At 31.5% G+C, this 25,782-nt stretch overlaps 2 protein-coding genes across 5 annotated transcripts; both read right to left on the bottom strand.

Annotated features, from left to right (window-relative positions):
• Positions 1-8,141: 8,141 nt before the first annotated feature.
• LOC118044062 (low-specificity L-threonine aldolase 1) lies at positions 8,142-12,750 on the bottom strand. 3 transcript variants are annotated; one of them, XM_035052218.2, is made up of 10 exons: positions 12,690-12,750; positions 11,175-11,622; positions 9,929-10,040; positions 9,696-9,746; positions 9,523-9,594; positions 9,294-9,426; positions 9,151-9,209; positions 8,862-8,953; positions 8,471-8,537; positions 8,142-8,378 (listed from the first exon to the last, which is right to left on the bottom strand). In XM_035052218.2, the coding sequence occupies exons 2-10, from the start codon at positions 11,615-11,617 to the stop codon at positions 8,337-8,339; spliced, it is 1,071 nt and encodes a 356-aa protein (XP_034908109.1). In that variant the 5' UTR covers positions 11,618-11,622; positions 12,690-12,750; the 3' UTR covers positions 8,142-8,336. The 3 variants fall into 3 exon arrangements, with proteins under 3 accessions (XP_034908109.1, XP_034908111.1, XP_034908110.1); XM_035052220.2 differs by having other exon boundaries at positions 11,175-11,618; positions 12,690-12,745; XM_035052219.2 differs by lacking the exon at positions 12,690-12,750 and adding an exon at positions 12,426-12,542.
• A 5,600-nt stretch (positions 12,751-18,350) lies between these two features.
• LOC118044077 (cell division cycle 5-like protein) lies at positions 18,351-25,409 on the bottom strand. Of its 2 annotated transcripts, XR_012167733.1 has the most exons (5): positions 25,043-25,409; positions 22,898-24,616; positions 20,850-21,131; positions 18,596-19,761; positions 18,351-18,443 (listed from the first exon to the last, which is right to left on the bottom strand). XR_012167733.1 is itself a non-coding variant. In XM_035052238.2 (4 exons), the coding sequence occupies exons 1-4, from the start codon at positions 25,217-25,219 to the stop codon at positions 18,724-18,726; spliced, it is 3,216 nt and encodes a 1,071-aa protein (XP_034908129.1). In that variant the 5' UTR covers positions 25,220-25,409; the 3' UTR covers positions 18,351-18,723. The 2 variants fall into 2 exon arrangements, 1 of the variants encoding a protein (XP_034908129.1); XM_035052238.2 differs by having other exon boundaries at positions 18,351-19,761.
• Between the last annotated feature and the right edge of the window lie 373 nt (positions 25,410-25,782).

Below are 25,782 nucleotides of genomic sequence, written 5' to 3'. Positions count from 1 at the left end.
GTGTTTTACGAAACTCAATTAAAAAAAAACATGTAAAAACTGCTTCATGAAAGCTGCTGTTTCAAACTTAATTTTTTGGTAAATTTCACAATATAAAACACAGTTTTTACGGTTAGTTTTTTTTTATAACAGGTCCATGACTTTTTGTTATTGACCCTTTTTTTTTAATTTTATTAGTTAATATTAAATTTTTATTAATTTTTATCATATAATATTGAGTTTATTGTGAATTAATTTTTATATTTTTATCATATGATAAAATAAATAAATAAACAATTCAATTTAGTGGAGTCCATAACTAGCATCATTATTATTGCTACTAAACATACAATCTTATTGCTACTAAACTTAAATTATCTGTATAAAATTCTCAAAATCAAAGTTTACTAACCCTAAAGGTATAAAATTACATTAAGTTTGAAATTAAACTTATAAAACCAAATTCATGCGTGGCGATGGTTGGCATCTCCATCCGGGGGCGTTTGGCATTGCGGTTTAAAAAGTGCTTTTTAAAAAAATTAAAAATTTTTTTTTGCTTTAAAAATAATATGTTTTTGATGTTTTCAAATCATTTTTGATGTGCTGATCTCAAAAATAATTTTTAAAAAATAAAATAACATTATTGACATGCTTTTTTTGAGTATGAAAAACACTTTAAAAAATAACATCAACCACACTTCCTAAATACGCTCACAACTATGATCTCTAGCCGCAAATTAATACTGTAAGAGGCCTGGCTTTTAAAAGTTTTGAGCAGCATTTACTGAAGGGTGTTTCATCATTATAATTAGGCCATTGCATCATTTGCTGGTTTTGCTAGCTCCAAGCCTCGGAAACTTCTAATAAAATGGGCCAAGATTGCGCAATTTTTACTGGGTGTGGTTCATCATAACCTAAAGGATAAATTATTTTTCTAGCTCCTATATATTCAACTAGTTTATTAGGTGCTACTTTATGGGTTAAATTAAATTTTTTTTGGATGTGATAAAAATATTTAGGCTATAAAAAAATATTTGGTATTTTATTATTATTATTATTATTATTAAACTTAATCTAATGGGTCAACTTAAAACCTTTCGACCTAACAATTTGATAATTTAGGTTTAAAATTAATTGGTGTGAGAGTTTTTTAATGTGATCTAATCAATTTAATGAGTCAAAAAATAACTTAGATAATTAGGTAAAAAATATGATTTGGTTTGAAGAAACTCAAGGTGACATCATTAATTTTATCTTAATATTAAGACATTAACATATTGAATTGTATCGGGCTTGTGGATTAACCCCCATAAACCCATAACCCGGATTATGGACTCCATAGGTTTAACAATTTTATTTTTTAAAATTATTTTTTACTTAATAATAAAATAATAAAAATAAAAACTTGTAAAATCAAGTACTAATCAATTACTGAGATATTTGTTTGAGACTGCGATAATCTCATAAAAAGTAAACCAAAATAAAATTATAAAGATTAATTCAAAATCAACCAAATACTGAAGGATGAAATTGAAAAAAAAAAAAGGATTCAATCAAAAGAGAGAGAAAAAATTAGAAGATAGAATTTTTTTTTTAAAAAAAAAAAGAAAAGGAAAAAAACAAGGGCTTGACTTGGCGAGTCAACCTTGAAACCTTTCGACCCAGCAATTTAAAATTAACTCGTGTAGAAATTGCTCCTCGAAGTGACCCCGTTGATTTGACAGATCCAAGATAACTCAGATGACTGGTAAAAAATATAGTTTGTTTTCAATTTTTTTAAGATGATAATTTTTTTTTAATATTAAAATGATGACATATTGAATCGACTCAACTTCATTGTCTAACCTATCAAACTCGTGATCTTAGATTATTGACTCTATTAGGTTTAACAATTTTTCTTTAATATTTTCTGCTTGATGATATGATAACAAAAATATATGCTCATCAAATTGAGCACCAATTAAATATTAATATATTTGTTTGAGATGTCATAACCTCCTCATATAAACCAACCAAAATAAATTATAAAAATTAATTCAAAATAAATATAATATTAAAAGATTTAATTAAAAGAAATTAAAAAAAAAAACTGGAAGTAATTTTTTTTTTTTTGAGAAAAAATGGAGGCAGCTCATTCATTGTTCATACATATGAACAGTATGTATATAATTTCTCATTTCGATTCCCATACTCATGAAATTTTCTTAGGTTAATCTTTACTGTTTTTCCCAAAACAGAATGTCATTTTTTTTTTTTTTTAATGTTCCTCTTCTATTTTCATCTCAAGTCGCCATGCATGAGGTAATATTCAGCAAAATTGTTTAAAAGCTTAAAAAAATAATTCAAAAAAAGGGCATATAATTAGTTTTCGTGAATTATTTAGGAATGATATTGATACATTTTAGACTACGGGACTGAAATTGAAAGTTACTTAATTTAGAAGGGTGAGTATGAAGTTTACCCTGAAATTATTAATCTGGCTTTTATCGTGCATATGTTAATGGAAGACACAGCTGTAAAAGGGTAGCCTATAACCTTCAACTTCGAGCAAGGAACTAATCTGATTCATTTGGGGTGATAATTATTTTTTTTAACGTTTTTTTTTTAATATATTAAAATAATATTTTTTTTTATTTGAAAAAAAAATATTTTTAACATATAACATTAAAAAACATATAAAAAATAATTGAAGAAAGATTTTGTATTAAAATAGAACTCTTCTCTTTTACTGTGACTGTACACAAAACAAAGACTACAGCCATTTATATTGTTATTATTGCATCAGAATCCTATAATTAAAGCTTGATTTGCTCACAAGCAAGGAAACAAATAACAACCAAATCAATCTACATTAATTGACAGTGGCAGCAACTTTATTCTGCAGATTCTTGTCCTTGATTTTCTTGGTTCCCTGAACCGGCTTGATTTTCTTGGATTAGCTTTCCTTTCACAATAAACAATATTTATTTATTTTTTAAATTTTTTTTTTTAAAAAAAACACTATTTACAACATAATTTCAAACTGGAATATAAAACCTAGCTAGAAGTAGATTCGAGCCAATAAATAAATAAGCTTGATCATTAATTACTATTAACTTAGCAGCTAAGAAGAGTGCAGTACTGTTGTTAAAAAAAGCGTAATACCAAAGTATTAACTCATTTTTTAAGAGTTATTTAATAAATTAAATATTTGAATTGAGGTAATTTTTTTTTTATTAATGTGGGTATTTAAGCTAATTTATGTGCGTATTTTAACTAATTTTATAGATTTTAAAAGTAATAACTATATAAATTTTTAATAGCTTTGAAGGTACTCTAACCTGTAATTATTTGAAAAATAAAACTCAAAATCTGATTAATGAATTCTCATTAGGATTTTAATTGAAGTAATTCTTTTATATATATATATATATATATATATATGAGTAATGATTTTGGTGTGCAATTTCTTTTAATTTTTTTTAATCCAGTAGCTATCTAACTTATAATACAATTTTTTAAACTTAATGGACGTGATGTGAGTTTTTGTTTCAATGATTCAAAGTTATTTTGGTGTGATGGTTCGAGTAGACAGCTTTGATATCTCTTTCCTTTTTAGAAGACCTGTCGTTTACTCTTTGTAATTTTCTCGCCATCCCTTACCTACGGTTCCTGGCATTTTGAATATTTTTTTATCTTTATTTTATATATAAAAAATAAAATTGCGATCTGACAAAAAGAAGATCGTGTCTCTTTATTTTTATTATATTATTGTTGTTGTTGTTACGTGTAAAGCAGTTTCTATTATTTAGCTTAATTAATAAAGTGATATAGTTTTTTTTCTCCAAGATGACATGACATGCACTATACATAATTAATAAACTGCCATTTTATCAATAACATTAGCTCTTAGCATTACTCATAATTAAGCAATTAGAAGTTAAGACTTAATTAAGAATTCATTTTTTTACAAATGCTAAGATTGAATTTGTTTACAAGAATATTTGAGGATGTAGTTGGCAATTACTTTTCATTTTAAAATATATTAAAATAATTTTTTTTTATTTTTTAAAAATTTATTTTTAATATTAATACTTCAAAATAATATGAAAATATCAAAAACATATTAATTTTTTAAAAAATAATTTTTTTTAAAATACTTTTCATCCACAACTCCAAACACTACTGCAGATCACATGTTAGAGGCAGTCGAAGTGTGTCTGATATCATTGTTGTTGTGATAATTAGATTAATTCCATGTTCAATAGGTATTTAGCTCAATTCCTCATTTTTTTAATATTAACAATTAAGAATTAATGTATATCGACTTTAAAAAAAAAACCAAAAAAATTAGGATTTGGGATTGCCGATATATAATTTAAAGTAGGTTGTTAGGAAGAGTGTGGTGGGATTTCAGGGGAGAGCTATATATTTCATGTTAAATAACTATTTTAATCTAAAATTAAGTTGTTAAGTGAGGTTTTAAAATATAATTTATATAATTATTTAATATACCTCATTAAGTGAAAGTATTTTGAGTTTCAAACTTGTATGAACCCATATTATCTTATGCTTTATTTTTATCAATTAAAATAGAGGTGTTGGAATTCAAACTCATGATCGATTGTTCTACAAGGCTCAGATACCATTTTAAACAACCATCTCAACCCAATAGCTTAAGTTGCTAGGTGAGGCTCTAAGATATGATTTATATTATTCTCTAACATACCTCTTCAAGTTAAAACCATTTTCAACTTAAAACTTGCATTGTTAGGTGAGGCCCCAATTATTTTCTAACACACATTTTCAAGAAAAAGCTCTTTGGGTTTGAAATTTATACGTATTTACATTACCTTGTGCTTATGCTTAATTTTTATCAAATGAAATGAAAATAATGAAATTCAAACTCATGACTGCTCGATTAATAAGATTCTAATACCATATAAAAGAATTATCTCAACAAAAAACTTAAACGGTTAGATGAGATTCTAATATATAATTTATACAATTCTCTAACATCTTATTTGTCCAGCTAAAAACTTATTAAACCTTTTAAAAAATTAGAAAATAATGGGAGGTTACAATTAGAGAGATTATTAGATATTTTTGATATAATATTCTCTCACTAACGTACAAGTGAAATCCATAGATAGTTAGTATAATAAATCTTATATTTATTTGTGTGCTCTATCGAGCCTCTTGTTGAACTAAAAAATAAAAAAGATATGCTTTCATAAAAGATTATTAAGTATTTCCGATATAGTGATCCCCTATTCATATAAAAATAAAACTCATAAACAATTATTATGGTGAATCATACATCTATATGAATGAAAGATTAATGTATAAAAAATACCTTATAATTTATCTATGTTAATTTTATAATCATAAACAGTTATTAAGGTGAATCATATATTTATGTGAATAATTACCATATAGTTTTTCTATGTTAATTGTGTTGGCTGTAGATATCTGAAATTCTTGGCAGCAATGCTCGACGAGAAGTACTATATCGTCCAAGAAAGATGTGATGCTACCTTTTAAAATATGTCTTGCACAATTAAATTTTAAGTTTTTAAACCCGTTTAATTTTTAAAATATTTTTTATTTGAAAAAATTTTATTAAAATAATATATATTTTTATTTTTTAAAATTAGCATATTAAATAAAAAAAATTAAAAACATAATAAATAAATAAATTAAATCTTTTAAAATATATTTTTAAAATGTAAAAACAAATATACTATTTATCTCAACCTTTTGCAAACATATGGTATCATAATTGTTTATGCAACCAAATCCTAATAATTGAAAAAAGATTTATTTTTGTTAGAGAATAATATAAATTATATCCTGGAATTTCACCTAAAAGCTTAAGACATTGGGTTAAGATGATTCTTTGATATAGTATCAGAGCCTAGATGATCAAGTAGTCACGAGTTCGAATCTCACAATCTCTATTTATTTGATAAAAAAATTAAGTATAAGATAATGTAAGTCCATACAAGTTTCAAGTTTAATAAACTTTCACTTGAATCTCAACCCATTAATTATAAGATTTAAATCTGATAGAAAACTCTAAATCTCAAGGTAATATAGACCCATGTAAGTTTTAAATTCAAAAGACATTCATTTAAGGGGTATGTTAGAAAATATTATAAATTATATTTTAAAACTCCATCTAAAAACTTAAATTATTAAGTTAAGATGATTTTTTAACCATGCAAAAATAAAAACTCATGATCTTGATAAGAATTATAAGAATGTAAACTTCTTGTCACTTGATTTTGAATTACACAATATAGAAACCAAATCCTTCAATCTCAATCCATTGATTATAAGATTTAAACCTGATAGAAAATTCTAAATCTTAAACCGTTAGACTATTACAAAAAGGGATGGAAAATAATATTAATTAAGACCTTTTTTTGTGTGTATAAATATCTAACTGGGCTCGATTATAATCGCTGTGGCTAAATAAATAAATAAATAAAAAGAATAATATATCCCTTCCCAGATAAAAGAGCATACTCTTACCATACAAAAAGGCAAGCGTATATACTTCCATTTCGAGTAACAAACACATCTCCTGCATCGGAATCTACAGGCTACAAAGAGGATTGCATGGCTGCTATGGAGGTGACACATTATTGGCTCCCTTTGCTAGCTACTGGAATCGAGAACACATGAAAACGTAACTCATGCACATGACAGATTAAATAATTGCTAGATGTTTTGCATTGAATTGTTCCATTATATATGTAATGTTTTTTTTTTCTTTTTCTAATATTTTTATCGATAGGTTCAATAATTAGAAATTAGAAATCCCATGTGTTTTTTATTAGAGAACCATCTCAACCTAAAAACTTAAACTATTAGGTAATGTTTTATTATATGATTTATATTATTTTTTAATATATCTCCTCAAGTTAAAATCTTTTGAACCTGAAACTTGCACACACCAATATTACCTTATACTTGATTTTTATCAAAAAAAAAAAATAATAAAATTTAAACTTGTGATCACTTAATTATCTAGGCTCTGATACATATCAAAGAACCATCTTAATTTGAAAACTTAAGTTATTAGATAAGATCGCATGATATGTTATATATTATTATCTAATATTTTTATCATAATAACTCTAAAAAAAAATCCTGTAAGACTTTTCTATATTTTTCTTATAATCATGGTTAAACATTTAAACATTATTCTTCATAATCATAGTTATATGGACTATAGAATATACTGGAAAGTTATAAAATGAATTCTCAAGAAATAAATTATTACTTGCCGAGTGAATTGAGAGAAAACTACCGAAACTTTCAAAAAGCTACAAAATAAATCGAACGCATTGTTACTATGTGGATATTTATTGAAAGTTATTTGTAGAGATGTTTAAGATTTCAAAAGTATTTCCCTTTCATTATTTTCTCCACATGACACATACTCAAATATTTTTTTTTCTTTCTCGATTTTGCTACTAATGTTTTAATACTTTGCTCTTCTTTGCTAAAATCAATTTAATTTCCCTTCCATTTCACCCTTTATTCGTCAAAATATCAATACTAAAATAAGAGAGAGTTTTTTTTTTTTTTTTTTTTTAAAGTTACATATTTATATATATTTCTAATTGAGAAATGGTATACCTACAAGCAAATTACAAAAATATCCCTTACTTACCACTTGATATGTCTATTTATATAGATTTTTTTACGATTTGTTTGCAAACGTAACATTTTCCTTACATATTTTTTAATCTAAAATCTTCATCAAGTAATTGTTTGGTCAATTTTGATTATTTTTTTACTCAAAATGAAAGATAAAATTGTAAATTACGTAACTTAACCTCTCTAAACACAATGTCTGTGTACTGTCAAATTAATTATGACTTTTTAACAACCTCAAACACCAAAGTTAAAGTACTGGCTCTAGATTTCTTCAATTGTATAATAAACAAAAGAAACAAACCTAGGCTCTTTTTAGGCTTTCTAATTCGAAAAATTGGCTTGGTTAATTCAATTTGGCTTTCGAAATATGAAACGAACCAATTTTTTTTTTTTAAATTTCGAAATAGTTAAATATTTTTTCGGTTTGATATCCCAGATTAATTTTTTCAATTAATTTTATAGTTAATTCGGTTATTTTACTCACCACCTGTATTTTAGCTAGCAACCTCAGATGATTGTAAGATAACATAGATATGCTCTTAGAAAGCACAAGCTGTAGGCAGAGATCGCTTTTGGACTTGATAAATTCATAAGTTTATTACACACTATTTAACCACAAAAAGACTCGATTCAAAGACAAATATTTAACTATTCAGCCCCATGAACATCTTCACTGAACAACAACCTGTGGCAAGCAATTTCCTCCACTAGATGCCATTATCCTCTTGCACCTCCCCTGTCAAAGCTTGCTGCAATATTAAAACGAGCAGAGCTTGCAATTTTCAGCTTTTGAATAACCATTAAGCAATAGAAATGGAGAGCAGTGTGACATCGAGAGTACCTTAAAGCATGAGAGAGTGTACTGCACATCACTTGCTGAAATCTGGTGGTGAAGGGCAACCCTAATGCTGAAAGTGGTAAAAAATATGAGAGAACAACTCAACATTAGATTCATGGACCATAACCATAAATTTTTTTTTTCCTTTTGGATTCGAGGAAACCCACCCCAAAGAAAGCGCATTTTGTGAGCCAGATAGCGAATAAAACCCCGGCTGTCCTTTTACAAAAAGATACACTTCCTGACTCGAACTTGAGACCTTAAAATTTGCTATGGCTGCTGGTATAAATAACGGCTGTGAATTTGTGCGATGCAACACTAAATGAAAAGTGTGGTCTTTGTTCTATTTTGTTCTTTTGCTAGATTCATGGATATATTTAGGGTTCAAACGCACCTGATTGGACTCTCTTGCATTATAAGTATACCATGCTGTTCCAAGTTCTTGCACAGCTTTTCTGCTGCGCCCTCTACTACGTCGAAATATACCTGGTCAAACAAAATTATAAATGTACACTGTAAATGTACCAGAGGTGTTCTCATATTCGTGCAAAATCTTGTTGAAACTTTGAAAAAAATACTCGATAAAACAAAGGGAAGCCATAGAAAGAAACAACTTTCCAATCCAAGCTGAAGTGAAGAACTGTGGCTTGCACATTTGAGAACTTTTGCAATAAGGTACTTACAATATTGGTTTCCACAGCAGCAACATTCACTCTTAGTCCTTTAATTCGATTCAGCCCCTCTAATGAAGTTAAGTTAAAAAGACATTCAGTAACTCTATATTGCAACGCAATGGAAGGGAAAGGTCAGAAACAATGGCATTTACCTGCTAGCATCTTAGCTTTCTTGTGATCATCCTCGAGCTTTGAAACATTCTCTTGTACAGCAACTAAAGCAGCAGCACAAAGGACACCGACCTGTCTCATTCCACCTCCCAGGGTTTTTCTGAGGATTCTAGCCTAAAGAGAACACATGCAAATAAAAGAGTTTGAGACGATTTCTGCCAGAAAACAGAGTAGCTGGTGTTTTTCCTCAGTGTAGATCTCCATCCCTACCTTGGCAACAAAGCTTTTGGAACCGACAATAACAGAGCCAACTGGTGCACCTAAACCTTTTGACAGACACACCTGGTTCAAAATTTTGAGATTAATGGAGCAGAATTCTTTAATTGAACATGTATCATTTGAGAAAGAAAGTGACTCTTAGTTTCTTGGCCACATAATCATACCGAAACTGAATCTGCATCCTGTACAAGCCTACTAACAGGAACTCCAAGTGCCTGAGATATCAATATTTTAGAATCAGATACTGAAAACTTTAGCTTGCATATGCTCTTGCCTAGCATGAAGAAAACAATGGAGCATTTGCTTTATCTCAATCAACAGATGGATGATAGAGCCATGCGTGGTCCAACTTACTACAGTATTCATAAATGAGCATATTGAAAATTCTTTGACTCACAACTGAAGCATTAAAAATGCGAGCCCCGTCAATGTGAAGCTTCAAACCATGCTTTTTAGCCAATGCTCCTACTCTGTCAGTATATTCTACAGACAAGCATCTACCACCGCAGCTGCATTGATTAGAAAGCATCCCATAAAACATAACAGTTGAACTAAATAAGTCGAAGGTGCCAAAAAAAAAACGATAAATCACTTTCCAATGATACCGATATTTCGGAAAATTAGATAATAAGAAAGAAGACAATCCATATATACAATTGAATCATCTTCTATGTAATAGTAATATGTTGTAGAGGTAAATTATCCTTGCAAATCATCCAAGACAACTCTGAATTCCTAGGTGCAGAATCATTATGAGCATAAAACAGAACATGACAAGTTATTGTAATTATCATACATATTCACACTTCTGAGAGGGTTGCAAGATGATATAATATTCACTGTTAATGAATTAACATTTACGAAAGAAGCATGTATATGTATCATAACCTTGATACATAGAATTGTCAAGAGTAAAATCATCTTCCTGCTTAAAAAAGAAAAGGATGATAAATATCTCAGCAGTGGATATGCTAGCCAGTATCAACTCAGTTGAACAAAAATTCCAAATCTGAGTCAATATAGAAGCAACAACAGAGAACATGAATTCACCAGGACAATCCTGATGCTCCATTAAGTTTCATAGTCACATAATTATTTTTTACTGTCCTTTAAAATTTCCTTCAAATCCAATTCTAGATGAGTAATTCTCTGTTAAAATTCAAAGTCCACCCAGTTGCACTATATGAAACATTTATTGTTTAACATTCGTAGAGGTTACCAACATCAGTTGCAGATGGCAAACCTACTTGTCAGAAGCATCCCACCTCGCCTAAGACTAACAAAGCAAAAGGAAAGTGAAAAAATAAAATAAAAAAACTTTATCAAACCAAATCTATCAACTGTCCCTCCCAGAAAATTACAGGAAGGTGAAGTTCACTCCATTTTTTAATTCAAAATTAGGAGATGTGCATCTTCTATCTGCAATGAAACTATCACTGAGCTCCTTAACAATGGCAGACAACCAAGGGAGAAATCAAAGTGGCCCTCACATGCAAGGTGATAACAATAAAATACATTCAAGGAACATGCCAACATTAAAATATGAACTCAGCTTCCCAAGCCACAAAAGATTAGTATAATAGAATAACCAGGCCCTCTGAAACAAGTAGGATAAACCATTGTGCAACATAAAAAATACTCACCTGGTGTGTGAATTCTCCAAACAGATGAGTCTAGTAGTTGGATATACAATCTCCCCTCTTGGATCTCTGATTGCAGCTTCAATTAAATCAATATCCATCGTTCCATCCTCATTATTCTTCACAGTTCGAGGATGAACACCTCCAATTGTTGAGATGCCTCCATTCTCATAAATATGGATATGAGACTTATTTCCAAGTATCACCTCGCTTCCCCTAATGCTACAATGCACAAGCACACTAATAAGGTTACTCATGGTGCCTGATGGAACAAATAGAGCCGCCTCCTTGCCCATGATTTTCGCCATTTCTGTCTCTAACCGCAACGCACTCGGGTCGTGACCGAAAACATCATCATCAACCTCAGCATTTGCCATGGCAGCTCTCATTGCTTCAGTTGGTTTGGTGACACTGTCAGACCGGAGATCCACCGTTCTTGTCACCATTCTTGCTAAGAAGTACAATGTTAGATAAAAAAATATATCAGTCTATGCTACGAGATTCATATCTTCACATACATCTACAAAAATGTGAATTCATGACTTCAAATGAATAATTCCAGACAGATTAATTCTCACAGTGTCGACTAACCATTTTGGTTGATCCACGAAAATATCCTTGTAATCGTTAACAAAGTTTGAAAATATAGAGCAATGCTTGAAATTATCTATTGTGAAGGAAAGTTAAAATAACCACAAGACTGCTGGGTTTTAACCCCCTCGTAACCAAAAATAAGGTAACCACAAAACTCACAAGTCATGACAACTTTTACCCCAACAGTCATTTTTACAAGTAACAACGTAGAAATTTATTTAATACAGAACCGAAGTTAAAGATCTCGTCAGAAACCAAATTCAACTAAACTTGATCCTTAATTGAAGTTGGATTTGTCCTAGTCACTGGTAATATTGTTGAGACGCCCTGGTCAAAGCAAAAACTGTGAGGGCTCAGCACAGCGAGTCCAAAGCATCTTGAACCAGTCTTGAGGGAAACTGGAGAAATGTTTTAGCTAAAACCGACGAAAGAATTTTTTTTTATTATTAATATAAGTTACGTGCTAGTTTATATGTATTTCGATTAATTTTACAGACCCTAAATTAACGATTATATAAGTTTTTAAAAACCATTAGACTTGTAGAATTTAAACCAATAATTTTTAAAAAATATATCTAAAATCTAACTAATTTAGCTACATTTCTTCAGAGTTAACGGGAAAGAATTTGATAAAGGCAAAGGGAGAGAGAGATGGACTACCCGTGCAACTTCCTATTCTTTTCTGTTCTTAACCTCTACAAATTTTGAACCTTTAAACTTGATATCAAGAAAGTTTCTCAATTGGACTGACTACCCCCTTCCTTAAATTCTGCACAGATGCATGAAACATGAGAATTTCAACAGAAAGTAGTTGTATTATACAGTCTAAGCAGTATATTTGCATATATAAATTCAGAGAAGCCAACTCTAAGCTGCATGTCAACATGAACAGACCAAAAGCTACAGCAAAAGGCACTTAATTACCAGCAAATCAACCCGATGATCTTTCAGCTATCACACTCTGCAGCACAAAAGTTGAGCCCAAAAGGAACACTTTCATTTAGCCCACAATCCGTGACGTTTTATAGCTCCAAGAAACCATCAAAAGTCGTGTAAGTCATCTTTAAATATATATATATATATATGTAATTCAACAAGATTCCAAGAAACCCACCTCATCCGCCGGCCACTTTCAGCCTGTTTGTTTGTTAATGTTGTGAAGTCTTTTTTTTAATTTTTTTTTTTTTGTTAGTGATACATTATAAATATTATTTTATTTTTTAAAAAAATATTTTTAACATCAACACATCAAAATAATCTAAAAATATAAAATAATAATTTAAAACAAATAAAAAAATTATTTTTTATAATCAAATTTTTAAAAATTCAATGCTCTAATATTAAATAAATCCTCCACTTTCTTATACTTGGATAAATTGTGTAATTAATATAGAAAAAAAATAAATGGTAAAGTAACACATGATAATTTTTTTTAATGAAATAACACGGTTTAAGGATGCCACCATTTATAAGCATGACATTTCAATAATATCATGTTTTAAATCGCAATATTAATTATAATTTTATCATAGTTCTGAAATGCGTAATATTATTATAATATCGCGTTTCAAAACCACAACATATAATTAAATATTACAAGGTTTTGAATAACAATATTTATTAACAAACTAATTTTTCATTTGACTAAGGCGTCCACATGACCTATATAATATGAGTTTTTAAATATTAAAAACAATAATTTGATGAAGTATAATGGTTTTTATTAAACAAATGATTAAAAAAATATCATGATAACATGTTGTCTATCTAATTCGCTTCAATAAAATGACATCATATATGTTGGATTATTTTCAAATACTCTACTAGCACACCACCTAACATTAAATGATATCAATTTAATTGCATTTTTTAAAGTTAAAGTTACACAATATAAATAAATATAATTGCAAAAGAACATCGCAATACTTGTATCCGAATGGTAGATAAAGTGTAACTTTCATAATCTAGATGGTCATAAATGACAATCGAGGTAACTAGGGTCTGCCCTCATAAAGATGTTCCCATGACCGTAACTGTTATTCAATAAAAAAAACCTTTTAAATCATTTGTGTTAACACCAAACATTTAAAGTCTAGATAGTATTTCTCACTTCATACATGTAGAAGTAGTAAATATCCCCCAACTTGTTTGATCCCCATCATGCATGCAAGACATAGATGTTTGTACAAATATACCAAGATAACATATCCCCAACTATATGTGGGGATGATGTCAAAATCCTTCAGGAGTGTCAGGTGAATTAAAGGCGTATATCTCTTTGTTAGTCATTGAATAACATACTATCAAACAAATAAAGTACATATGCTCTGGAATACCTTTATAACACATTAAAATTATCACAATAATTCACACAAACTTAATAAATAGTCAACATATTAGATTTATAATTTATTTCACACCTCTGTAAAACCTCCTTGTTAGCATCAGCTGGTGGTGTCACAAACATCCCTTCAATCCACTTAAGACGTATGCTACTCCTTCAATTTAGAAGATGGTGTCAATTCAAATGATCGCTCATATAACACAATCCTATTATGAACACCAAAAGATGTGATAGTTCGTCCATCAATAGGCAGTCTAAGCAAAACCACCAAGTCCTATAACGTTGGTGTCATATCTTAATGCCAAAAATGAAAAATGTATGTCTCACAGCTCTAATTAGAATTACTTTTTTCATCAACAATTACAAAAGCTAAAAGGAATAGCCTATTATTTACATAAAAAAACAATTATAATCAATAACTTCTTATCATATCACCGATACAAATTTATACTATCAATATTGATGAGTGGTTTATAGTATTTGTAACTTTCAATATAAGATTCAAATAATCAAAATACAAGTACAAAAATTACTATACTATTATCAATATTTTCTTTGTATGCCCAATAATTAATTGTTTCAGGATATGATATTTTTTTTACCAACAATAACTAAGGTAATTTTTCATAAGATTCTTATGTGAATCAAAAAGATATTTCAAGACCTTTTGTTTTGTAACCCATGCTTTGTCATATGAAATTTTATATTTGTAATGCAATTCTATTTCATCTTGTATGCTTAAAACTATCATTAAAAGCATATTCATTACAAGGATTAATATAGCATTAAAAATAAAATTTACATTGAAGCTAATGATGCTAATTTTGCAACAAAAAAAAAACAATACTCTTTAAATATATATAATGTAATTCAACAAAATTCCAAGAAACCCACCCAACCCGCCAGCCACTATATATGAAACAAACCCTCCACTTTCCTCAGAGATGATCATATAATTAAAAAAAGAATAGATCACCTTGAAAGTCTTTTACAAATTGCAAAAATCTAGATCACCTTGAAAGTCTTTTAAAAATTGCAAAAATCCCGAACAAGAATCCAAAAAACAAACCTAACCCAATAGAAAAGACAAGAAATCTTTTATCCAGTAGAGAATGCCAGGATACCAGCATAGACAGGGACATGCATGGTTGAACAAATATAAAATAAATTTATTTCTAACATAATTGTAGAATAAATTTATATGATTCTCCCTTCTGACAGTAACATGATGATACTTTTAACTGGTGGAATGCATGCATATAATCCAGCAAAACGACAGTTAATTAAGGTAGCTTCTTGTGTGTTTCTTCTTGTAAATTGCGTTTGATTTTGCCTTGAATAGTTTAAATAATCATATCACACAACCTAATCCTTTTATCTAGAATTATCATATGAACTGGATTCATATATATTAGTAACTTCTTGACTGGTTGATGTAACAGAAGTTGCATCCTCGTCGAACTAATTTATGTATAATAATTCTAATGGTTAAAGTATTAAAAAATCAATTTAATTTGATAACTATTATTCTAGTATATTCTTTTAAATAAAAGTTATTAGGGCTTGAAACTTATATAAACTCATATTACTTATGTTTAATTTTTATCAAATAAATAAAAATGGTAAGATTTGAACTCGTAACCGCTTGGTCATCAAGACTCTGATACCATATTAAAGAACTATCTCAACCTAATAACTTAAACTATTATATAAAATCTCAAGATATAATTTATATTATTCTCTAATATAAATAAACATGCTTTCTAATTCATTCAGTTTTTACTTTTATTTTTCAAGTCAGAATAAATCTCTCTTGTATTCTTTAGACTTAATATAGATAATATGTCTTTCACTAAACTGAAAGAAATTTTAAAAAATTATTAAATTTAATTTGGAAGTTGAATCCGTACAAGTTAGGTAAATCAATCCAAAATTTAATTTAATTTAAAAGGTTATCATGACATTGTTTTTTTTTTTAAAAAAAAAAAACTTAGTTTTAACTAAATCGGACGTTTTTTTAGAACTAACCACTACAACGAGGGTCGGTACTCAAATCATGTTTAATATAAGTGGTTTCTATCGATGTAAAAAATTAATTTAGAAATTAACATAATAAAATAAAAATGTAAATGTTAATTAGTGGGCCAATTTTAATTTGGGACTTAGTAATTGACAATCTCCCTTAAGAAGATCTGGGCCTGTTGTTACTATTGAGCTATAATTAGTGTATAACCCCGTTTAGGATAAACCTGTTTTTTAAAAAAAAAAATTAAAAAATTTAAATGATTTTATTTTAAGTTGTTTGGATGTGTTGATATAAAAAATAAATTTTAAAAAATAAAAAATATAAAATATATTTTTAAATAAAATTTTTTAAAAAATAACATCTACTATACTTAAAAAAAAAAAAAAAAAAACCACAATAATTTACTTAACCGTCGTCGTCGTCATCTTTTCAAATGTTGGAATTATGATTTTAATTAGCGACAATCGGACCCGAGCTCATAACTTCATTTTCTTACATGGGATTGCGATGTAATTGGCCCATCTAGATATCATCAAGCCAGGCTTTAAAGGTAAGAAAGCTTAGCCCAAAGTATGTATATTTAAGACCACGATTGAAACTGTTTTTTTTTTTTTTAAAAAAAAAAAATTAGATTTTTTTTAAAAAAATTAATTGTTTAAATATTTTAATTTTCCAATGTCAAGATAATTTTTTTAAAATAAAAATATATATTATTTTAATATATTTTCAAATAAAAAAATACATAGAAAAACAACAATTATTATAATTAATCACACCCTCATGGTACAATACAAAAAGATTTTGAATGCCAAATGTTGTGTTTGGGATTGTGGTTTAAAGTGCTTTTTATATAGAAATGTATTAAAATAAAATTATTTTTGATATTAGTACATTAAAATAATTTGAAAATATAATTTTATTTATTTATTTTTTTAAAAAAATAAATAAAATTTAAAGACAAAATTTACACCGCGTTCTCATTTCTCCAACACACCCGAAAAGTGATTGCTCCTTGTCACGAAAAAAGCAGCCAAGACATGGGATTTATACTTTGAAGAGATTCGAGGTTTAAATCATAATAAATAAATGATAGAAAGGAATTAAAGACAACGAGAGAGGCTACCCATTATCTAAAAACAAAAACAAATTGACATAGATCCCCCAAAAAAGGAACATGAGATCCAAGAATAGTTTGGATTCTATTACTTTTTAAGGCCCAAAAGAGATCCAAGAGTCTGGAAAAGTGATACCCCACCAACATCATCAAACGCACTCAAGAACAGTGTACATATAAAAAAAATAAACATCATTTTATAGTTATCCTGTCAGTATTTTTAATTAACTGTTCTATTTTTTTATAAAAAATCGTTTATCCTCCAGCAGGAAGAGAGGTTCAATTTACACTTCCTTGACATATAAAAAAGGTGGCCAAAAATTGGATATGCCAAAGCCCAAAAGTGCATTGGATGAGCGGATATGGAAGCTACTGAAACGAGCCGAGTAACGTTGGATTGCTGGTCTTCAAGGTGTAATGCTCTTGGAAATAAATAAAAATATTATATTTTTTAAAATTTATTTTTTTATATTAATGACTCAAAAACACATAAAATAATAATAATAATAATAATAATTTGAAGCTAAAATATAAAGACTCCTGACACCAATCCAAACACCACCTGACCCATTGATTAGTTTTCATTATGATAGAAGAGGCCATTTACTAATATGGCTAAATGCATCAAAATAAAAGAGAGAAGTCCTTTCCGTGCGAGTGGAATTTGTTTGGAACAAAAACACTTTTAAATATCAAATCCAACATTCTTAAAACTTTTTGATAATGCATGGACCTTCAATATTTAGAAATCCCAAATGGTAAAATTCAAAAATTCTTGAAGCAAAGCTGATGACATAAGAAACAACTGTAATAAGACGTAGCTCCAGGCCACCATTGTTGAAGCTTGTCACATATTACAGCCGAAGTATCTGCCTTTACGTGGAAACTCGTCCCTCACCAACTTCTAAATTGTGGCAAGAACATTTAGAAGAAATCTCAACCAATGGGACACAAGTACACAAGTATGATAAGCTCAAGCCAATGGCGCACAAAACCTATCTGACAAACTCGAACAGACCAGGGTCCATGGCCCTCAGCTACTATTTCTTGATTCATTACAAAATCTCTCATCCATTAATTGAATACTCAACACAGGAGAAGTGAGCACAGCATATATCCTTCATTAAAATAAAGGGTTCCTCAGCCTAATAATAGCTACACCGAACAGAAAATGCAATCAGATTAGTTCTTTACCTGTTCTTTTGGTCATTCAAAACAGAACGAAATGATGGCTTCCATCTCCAGTTCTGGTAAAAAACACGAAAGACAGGAAACTCCCCAACATCCCTGATTAACCACTACAACAATAATCATATCATTATCAGGCAGCAACATGAGAGATTAACCTTGGAACCATGCTTCATTCATTCACAGAAATTATTGAAGAATAGAGGAGTATTTTCATGGGTTCTTCAGTAGTTTCTCTCCCTTGATGAACAATTAGGACACTTTCCCCATCTAATTCTGAACTCGCCTATTCAGAGCTAGTAAGATCCACAACAATGACAGGCAATTTTCCTTCACCCTTCATTTGATTTACTTTATCATCTCCGCCACTGGAAACCTGCATCACATCAGCAGTGGCAAAGCCATCAACTCTTTCTTGTATACTCTCTCCTTCAATGGCAGCTGAGCTGTCCTTCATAACTTCTGTAATCATAACAGCATCACCAGCATCCACGCCAACAGAATCATCATTCACCTTATTCTCCACTGCAACGCCAACTTTAGATATAATATCTCCTCTGTTTATTGAGTCCCCTGTTGGAACTGGAACTCCATTTTGGTTATTTATATCTGAACCAGAGGGACAAGCACCTGAAGCTGCTTCATGGCCGCTACCTTGTACAAGTGTTGTCTGCACCTCATCAGAAGGCACATTGTTGGTAAAGCTTGTATCTGTGGCCCGTGTACAGTGCACCTTCTCTGAATCAACATCCATTTGCTGATCTGAAACTTTTTCATCAGATGAACCAACTGGCAAAGAACTTCCAAGTTCATCTGAAGGCATAGGCTCAGAAGGCACATTGTTGGTCAAGCTTGTATCTGTGGCCCGTGCACTGTGCACCTTCTCTGAATCAATATCCATTTGCTGATCTGAAACTTTTTCATCAGATGAACCTACTGGCAAAGAACTTCCAAGTTCATCGGAAGGCATAGGCTCAGACGGTTCAGTGTTCAGTATAGCAGCTTGCTTTGCTGTGGCTTGGGCCAACTCAAGGGCACGATTCTTTGCAGCAATTTCTTCTTGTTGTATGGCTAGTGCTCTGTAATTAATTATGAGCTGTTGTATCCTTTCTAGCTCAGCAACAAGATCTCCATATCTCCTTTGCAAAGTTTGCTCTAGCTCCTTTTGCTTCTGAACTTCCTCCCAAAGACCATTGATCCTGTGTGATGCTGCTAATTGCTCTTGCCTCTGCAAAGCTTGAAAGCACTCCAGTTCTGTTCCAGCAGTGTCCATCTGCTTTAAGGTCACCTCAATTGGAGGCAAAAGTTGCCTTTCTGCCCGTATCTGATCATTCAAAAATCAGCAATTTAGTAACCTAAGAATTGTGATCTTGACAAGCTCTACAGGTGAATGGGAAAAACATAAGATCATACTAGAGATCAGTATTCTTGGGTTCTAAAGTCAGTAAATCTACAGATCTCACTACAAAGTTGCCTGGGATTGGCTTTCAGCCTTTCCTGTGCAGCTTAGGTGAAAGGTGGAAAAGGCCCCTACCTCCTTTTGTCTCACTAATTGTATAACATAGCATTAGAGAGCCATGCCCATATTTTGTGCTCACAGCTAACAGACAATTCTCCTTTAATAGGTTTCAATCGCTAACATTTAATTACTTGTATACAGAAAAAACATAGGAAAAAATACCAAAAACTGAGAAGAAAAAAAGCATGATATTGCAGGAAGTTATATTGCATTGGATATCTTAATACAGTAAGCATTAGAGAGCCATGGCCACATTTTGTGCTTAAAGCTAACAAACGAATCTCCTTCAATTGGTTCTAATAGCTATTATTTTATTTCTTATATCCAGAATAGAAAGAGAATAATATGAAAAACAGAAAAATGAAAGCACGATATCACAGGAAGATATATTGCATAGAGATCTTAATTCAGAGATTGGTGCTTCTGAATTTGATGGAGTTGATTATAAAGCAACTGCCAAATAAATTCTTTTGAACCTTTGGACCTCCAACAAAATAATCAAATAATCTCGCAGCAATTTATGTGGCACCATCAAAGGGCTATAGCTATATTCTACAACAAAGATAAAATGCACCACTCTTTTAATGTGCTCTTTGAGATCACCAAATCCAGTGACCATAAATTCATTAAACATCAATTTGGACAATAGAAACCATGCGGATACTGAGAACTGAAAAAAGGTTGTGAAAACTCAAACAAACAGAAACAAATACTAATTAACACAGTAATTTACTAATTAAATGGGAAAAAACGTTCATATAATTTGCCACGAGTGAGAAAATCAATGACAAGTTGCATGTCAAAAGGAAAGAAAATAACAGCCAAAGGAGTGGCAGTAACATAAAGCACGCCTACAGTCCAAACAAAGAGCCAGTTGTTGTACCAAATCATACCTGATAACCTTGAGTGAGAACATTGACCTTCTTCTCAAGCCGTAATGCCTTCTCCCTTTCAGCCTCTAACCTTGTTTTCACAATCTCAAATTCATTCTGCAATGCCATGAGTTTCTCCATGTTTCCAGCAACACTGGAGAGACCATAAGCATTGCGAGTAGGGAAGTACATGAGGTCATTTATGCATGTTTTGTGTGCTTCAATAAATTCATCAAGGGATTCATCTTCATGTCCCATAGCTACACGTATGTACTGAGCTTCCACTTTTATCAAATTATCAGCCTGCATAGAAGAATGTGATCGTCAGTCAGTGAGCAAATGGACAATCACTCTTCACTACAAATGCTTGTAAGGTCCTCAATGACAATACATTTTTCAATATCACAAATACAAGAGCAAAGGAACATCCAGAAAACTAGCCAATATGCATTTATTGAATACATATCCAACACAAATTGTAAATTATTGCCTTGTATGCTGTATCTCAAGATGGAAAAAAAATGACTACCAAGATAAAAACAATGAGAGAACATAAATTAAAATCAGGAAATATATGGGTTTAAAGATACATGGCAAATCCATCTGCATTGACAAGCAAGTAGAAATGCCCGTCCATTCACTCATGGTAAATGACATGCAAGTAGAATGCCCATGCATTCACTCATGGTAAATAGGTTGTAACATGTATGCCCATGCATTCACCCGTGGTAAGTAGGTTGTGGCCACATAGGTGTTACAAAACTCATGAGAGTGAATTGTTAACATTTTCTGGCACATTGTCTCCAAGGAAGGAATAATGATATCACAAAAGATAGAAGTGTAAACTATGATGTACACAGCATAAAGTGAGTTCAAAAAATACTTATGCAAAAACAATTTGATAGCTGAGTTTTTACCCTAAATCTTTAAATCGGGAAGAACATGTTCAGAATTCGGTGAAGTTAGAATAGAAATTAAATTAAGAGGTAGAAGGTGCAAAATAAAGCTTCTATGTTCCTAATGTACATATCTTCCATCAGACTTCAAAATTATAGGAACCACCATGTTGGGGAATCATGAGAAATGCAACGTTGAAATAATGGAAGATGCATGAAAAAATTTGAATGCAATGGGAGAACCACAATATATCATCCAAGAAGGTAATTAATTTGAAAGGTGAGTCATCCTGTAACATGATGGCCAGCTGCAATACCCATTCCCAAGGTGAATAGCAAAACAACTACATCACAGGGATTAGTATAAAGTTGGAATCAAAATAAATGCACAGATACAAGGTAACAGCACGTATTTAGAATTGTATCTTCTCATCAATCATCTGCCACAAGGTCACTCATTTCCTAATCTTCAGCTTCTGTTGAGCGTCTATGTCACTCAAGGTCAAATAATAGAAAATGAGACAAGATCTTCCACAATTTAGTATGTCAAAAAGGCATGGCTTCTTGGCAGACAAAATTTGAAAGGAAAAACGATATGATTTCAGTTAAGAATGTAGTTCAAAATGAGGCTTTCCATTACTGCAATATAGGGAAGAAAAAATAGCCACGTACTGACATTGACTACGACTGAATGTTACCCATGCTTGTAACATTTATAAATTAGTCAAATCCTGCTAAGTTGAAATTCTGATACTTATTAATGAATTTAAAATGTGTGTGTGTGTGTGTGTGTGGGTGGGTGGGTGGGTGTAGAAAGTGTAATCCTTACGCTAAACAAAGGGAGAAACTGCCATGGACACCAAAAGTAACTTGGAAGGTTTTCCTTGATATAATTATCTTCAAAGAGTCAAAAGGTATAGGAAATATGAATTCGGAACATTAAAATGTGGTATTCATGCAGCTACATACAAGACAGACACAACACGTGCTGAACAAAAGTAAATGTTTGACAAGGAGCTAAGTCCATAATCAACTACATTAAGCACAAGCACATAAGGTCATATGCACACAAACAAACAAAAATAAAGACATTCGAAGCATGACCACAGAAAGAATAATAAAATTATGAAAAGGAAGAATATGTAATTTAGCAATGACACAATAAACATATACTTGTTTCAGCTCATCTTCTTCAAAGTCCTCTATCATAGGGATAGAAGCAGCAGATCTTTTTGAAGCGTGCTTGGAGCCTTTCTTTTTCTCCTTGCTTGGCTTCTCTTCAAGTGGATACTTTGCATTATCATGTTCTAGTAAGGCTAAAAGCTCCTTTCTTATCATTTCGTCAGCCTGTTCAATTGATGTAGGAGGAACAAAGGAACTCTTATCCCCATCAGCTCTCAGCAAAGAATCTCTAATTAATTCCAATGATGCCAGAGGAGGCCGAGGGAGTTCCCTTTGCAGTACTTTTGATCTCTTCCTAAGTAATGCCTGCAGCCGGGCTTCTTCCGCAGCTTTTTCCCTCGCTATTCTATCAGACATATCCTCTTCAATCTTCTCCTCTGGTTCTTCATTGTCTTCTGGAGGTGGTTGGATGACTATCTGGTATTCATTCTTGGGCTGTGGAAGATTACCAAGACCAGAACGCAGATTCCTTCTCAGATCAGCCTGTCTTCGTTGCTCAAGTTTTTCACTATCATGTATATCCATATCTTCATTTATATGGAGTTCATCCCTAATGGGGGTTCCTTTTGGGGTGATCCCAAAAGAATCCCTTGATGGTGTCATACCAATTCTGGGAGTCAGACCAACACCGCCAGGAGTTGCAGAAGGAGTCAGCATTGGGTTTGGTGTCTGAATCTCCCGTTTCTTAGGGGTAACTCCAGAAAAATCTGAAGGGTGCAAATCAGGATTCTCTCCTCCTAATAATGGTGTTTGTGACTCCCTCAACCGTGCTAGGTTTTCAGCTTCCATCATTATAGCATCACCTTTACCAGCAGGAGTTCTTTGAGGGGTCCGTAGAGGTGTCATTCCTTGCCGTGGTGTTTGGGCATAGTTTGCTAAAAGAGCACGTGTTGCACCGCTCCCTTCCATGAGTTCCTCGCTTCCTGCAAGAAGATCACTAGCATACCCCATCTTCGCAATGTCCTCCAATTCATGATCTGAAATCTGTGGTGCAGGAAGCATCAATTTTGACCTCTTCCTAACCGTTTCTGGATCATTCAGCTTGTTTGCTTGTAGAATAGCTGATGGGGCATCTTGCCTTTCAGCAATTTTATTCTTTGCAGCATCCTGCTTTCTTAACTGTGCTTCAATATCCATCCTTTTTTTCCCTTCAATTTCTTCAATAGTGGTCGGGAACTTAGGCTGTTCCACAGGTCTATCTTCATCAGCAACATCATAAAATCCAGGAGGAGGTTTCTTCTCAAAGGGAATTTCAGAATTATAGTCTATCCCCTTCCTTTTCCTTCTCCGATGCCTATTATCAATACCAGCAGCCTTCAGTTCCCTCCTTTTCTGCAAGGAAGCAAGCCGCCTCGCTTCTTCAAGCTGTTTCTCCCTAGCCTTTCTTTTAGCCTTTTTACCTTTAGTATTTGCTAACCTAGCTCGTGCTTCCGAAAGCATCTCCTTCTCATCCTCATCCATATCAACAGGATCCGGACGTGCAGGCTTAGATTCTGGGTTCGGATCAATCTCACCAGGACGCAATTTCCGTGGATCATCACCAGGATCATAGTTGTCATCCTTAACACAAGCTGCATCAAGCAGCTTCTCGTAACGCTCAAGGCATTGTGAAGGAGTACGTCCAACAATCGGGGCAATCGTCCTCCACTGCGTGGGCATGAGCTTAGCAAGATGAAGCAATTTCTCATCCTCTTCTCTAGTCCACTCGGTCTGCAAAAATCCCAACATAAAAAAAAAGATAAAAAATTCACTGTCTTGCATTTATCAATAAAACCACTACAGTTTTCATAATCCATAAATCACTGCAACAGGTAAAAATGTGTTTTTTTCCTAATTTTCTCACAAAACCAATCAAAATTCTAGAGACCCACTCAAACATTTATCAAAAAAAGGACTAGACTATCATTGTCCAAAAAATTAAAAAAAAAAAAAACGATCTTTTACTAAATAATCACTCAAAAAACCCTAAAAAATAAATCCTAGTTAACCATTTATTAATAAAAACACTTACACTGTCACTATCCATCCAAAAAATAAAACGATAATTTATCTTAAAAAAAAAAATCAAACCCAGGTACCAAAATCCAAGAAGGGTAAAAATAAATAAAGAAAAGGTAAAGTAGGACAAATACATACCTTTTTAATGGAAGGATCAAGCCACTCATACCAACGAGCTTTACATTGCTTAGCAGATTTACGAACAAGAAGAGAAGAAATACGAGCCCATTGGTTTTTTCCATATTTCATAACAGCCGCTTTTAGAATTTCATCCTCCGTGTTCTTCCATACTCCACCTTTTATCATGATCCTCATCTTGCTTGCCTTTTCTTTTGAATCCCACTAAGCTCTCTTTTAAAATTTCTATAAAAAAGAAGCGGAAGCAGAAGATTTAGGGTCTCTGTGTTTCTCTTTCTGGTCACTCTGGCAAGCAAGCTAGCAAAGCATGAGATATGAGACTTTGCGCAGAAATCTTTTTTTTTTTTTCCTGATTGATAATGAATGAATCTGAGCTGAAGAAGTTTATAATTTATTGGGCCATCCAATTTCGTAGCTTGTTGTATCGGACTTTGAGCGTTTTCTGCTGTACCTTTGGGCTTGCCCATTTTCTTAGATATTTCGATACGTATGATAATAATACCCACAGGCAAAGGCACTCGGTTATGCCCAGCAAGTCAAATGCGTCTAACAGATTGACCTGTCAACACGCAGCGATTTTAAAAAGTTTTTCTTAAAAAATACTATTATTTTGATTTTGTTTGATATAAATTAAGCTGTCGATTCTATAATAACCCTATATAAAAAAAAGGTTTCTTATAAGATACATTTATACATCAATAATGCGGAATCCGTAGGACATGTTTGGTATTGGAGTCAAA

Source organism: Populus alba, chromosome 13 (assembly GCF_005239225.2).
Source record: "Populus alba chromosome 13, ASM523922v2, whole genome shotgun sequence".
Taxonomy (NCBI): Eukaryota; Viridiplantae; Streptophyta; class Magnoliopsida; order Malpighiales; family Salicaceae; genus Populus; species Populus alba.
The sequence above is the reverse complement of the archived record's forward strand: the minus strand, read 5'-3'. Positions and strand labels throughout refer to the sequence as shown.

Excerpts from the sequence above, each read along its gene's own strand:
- LOC118044062 (XM_035052218.2), bottom strand. The coding sequence starts at position 11,617 with ATGGTGACAAGAACGGTGGATCTCCGGTCTGACAGTGTCACCAAACCA. Across the intron at positions 9,427-9,522 it reads CCAAAAGCTTTGTTGCCAAG|GCTAGAATCCTCAGAAAAAC; the intron begins GTAGGGATGGAG and ends TGTTCTCTTTAG. Across the intron at positions 8,954-9,150 it reads CTGCTGTGGAAACCAATATT|GTATATTTCGACGTAGTAGA; the intron begins GTAAGTACCTTA and ends TTGTTTGACCAG.
- LOC118044077 (XM_035052238.2), bottom strand. The coding sequence starts at position 25,219 with ATGAGGATCATGATAAAAGGTGGAGTATGGAAGAACACGGAGGATGAA. Across the intron at positions 24,617-25,042 it reads TTGATCCTTCCATTAAAAAG|ACCGAGTGGACTAGAGAAGA; the intron begins GTATGTATTTGT and ends GGATTTTTGCAG. Across the intron at positions 21,132-22,897 it reads AAGAAGATGAGCTGAAACAA|GCTGATAATTTGATAAAAGT; the intron begins GTATATGTTTAT and ends TCTTCTATGCAG.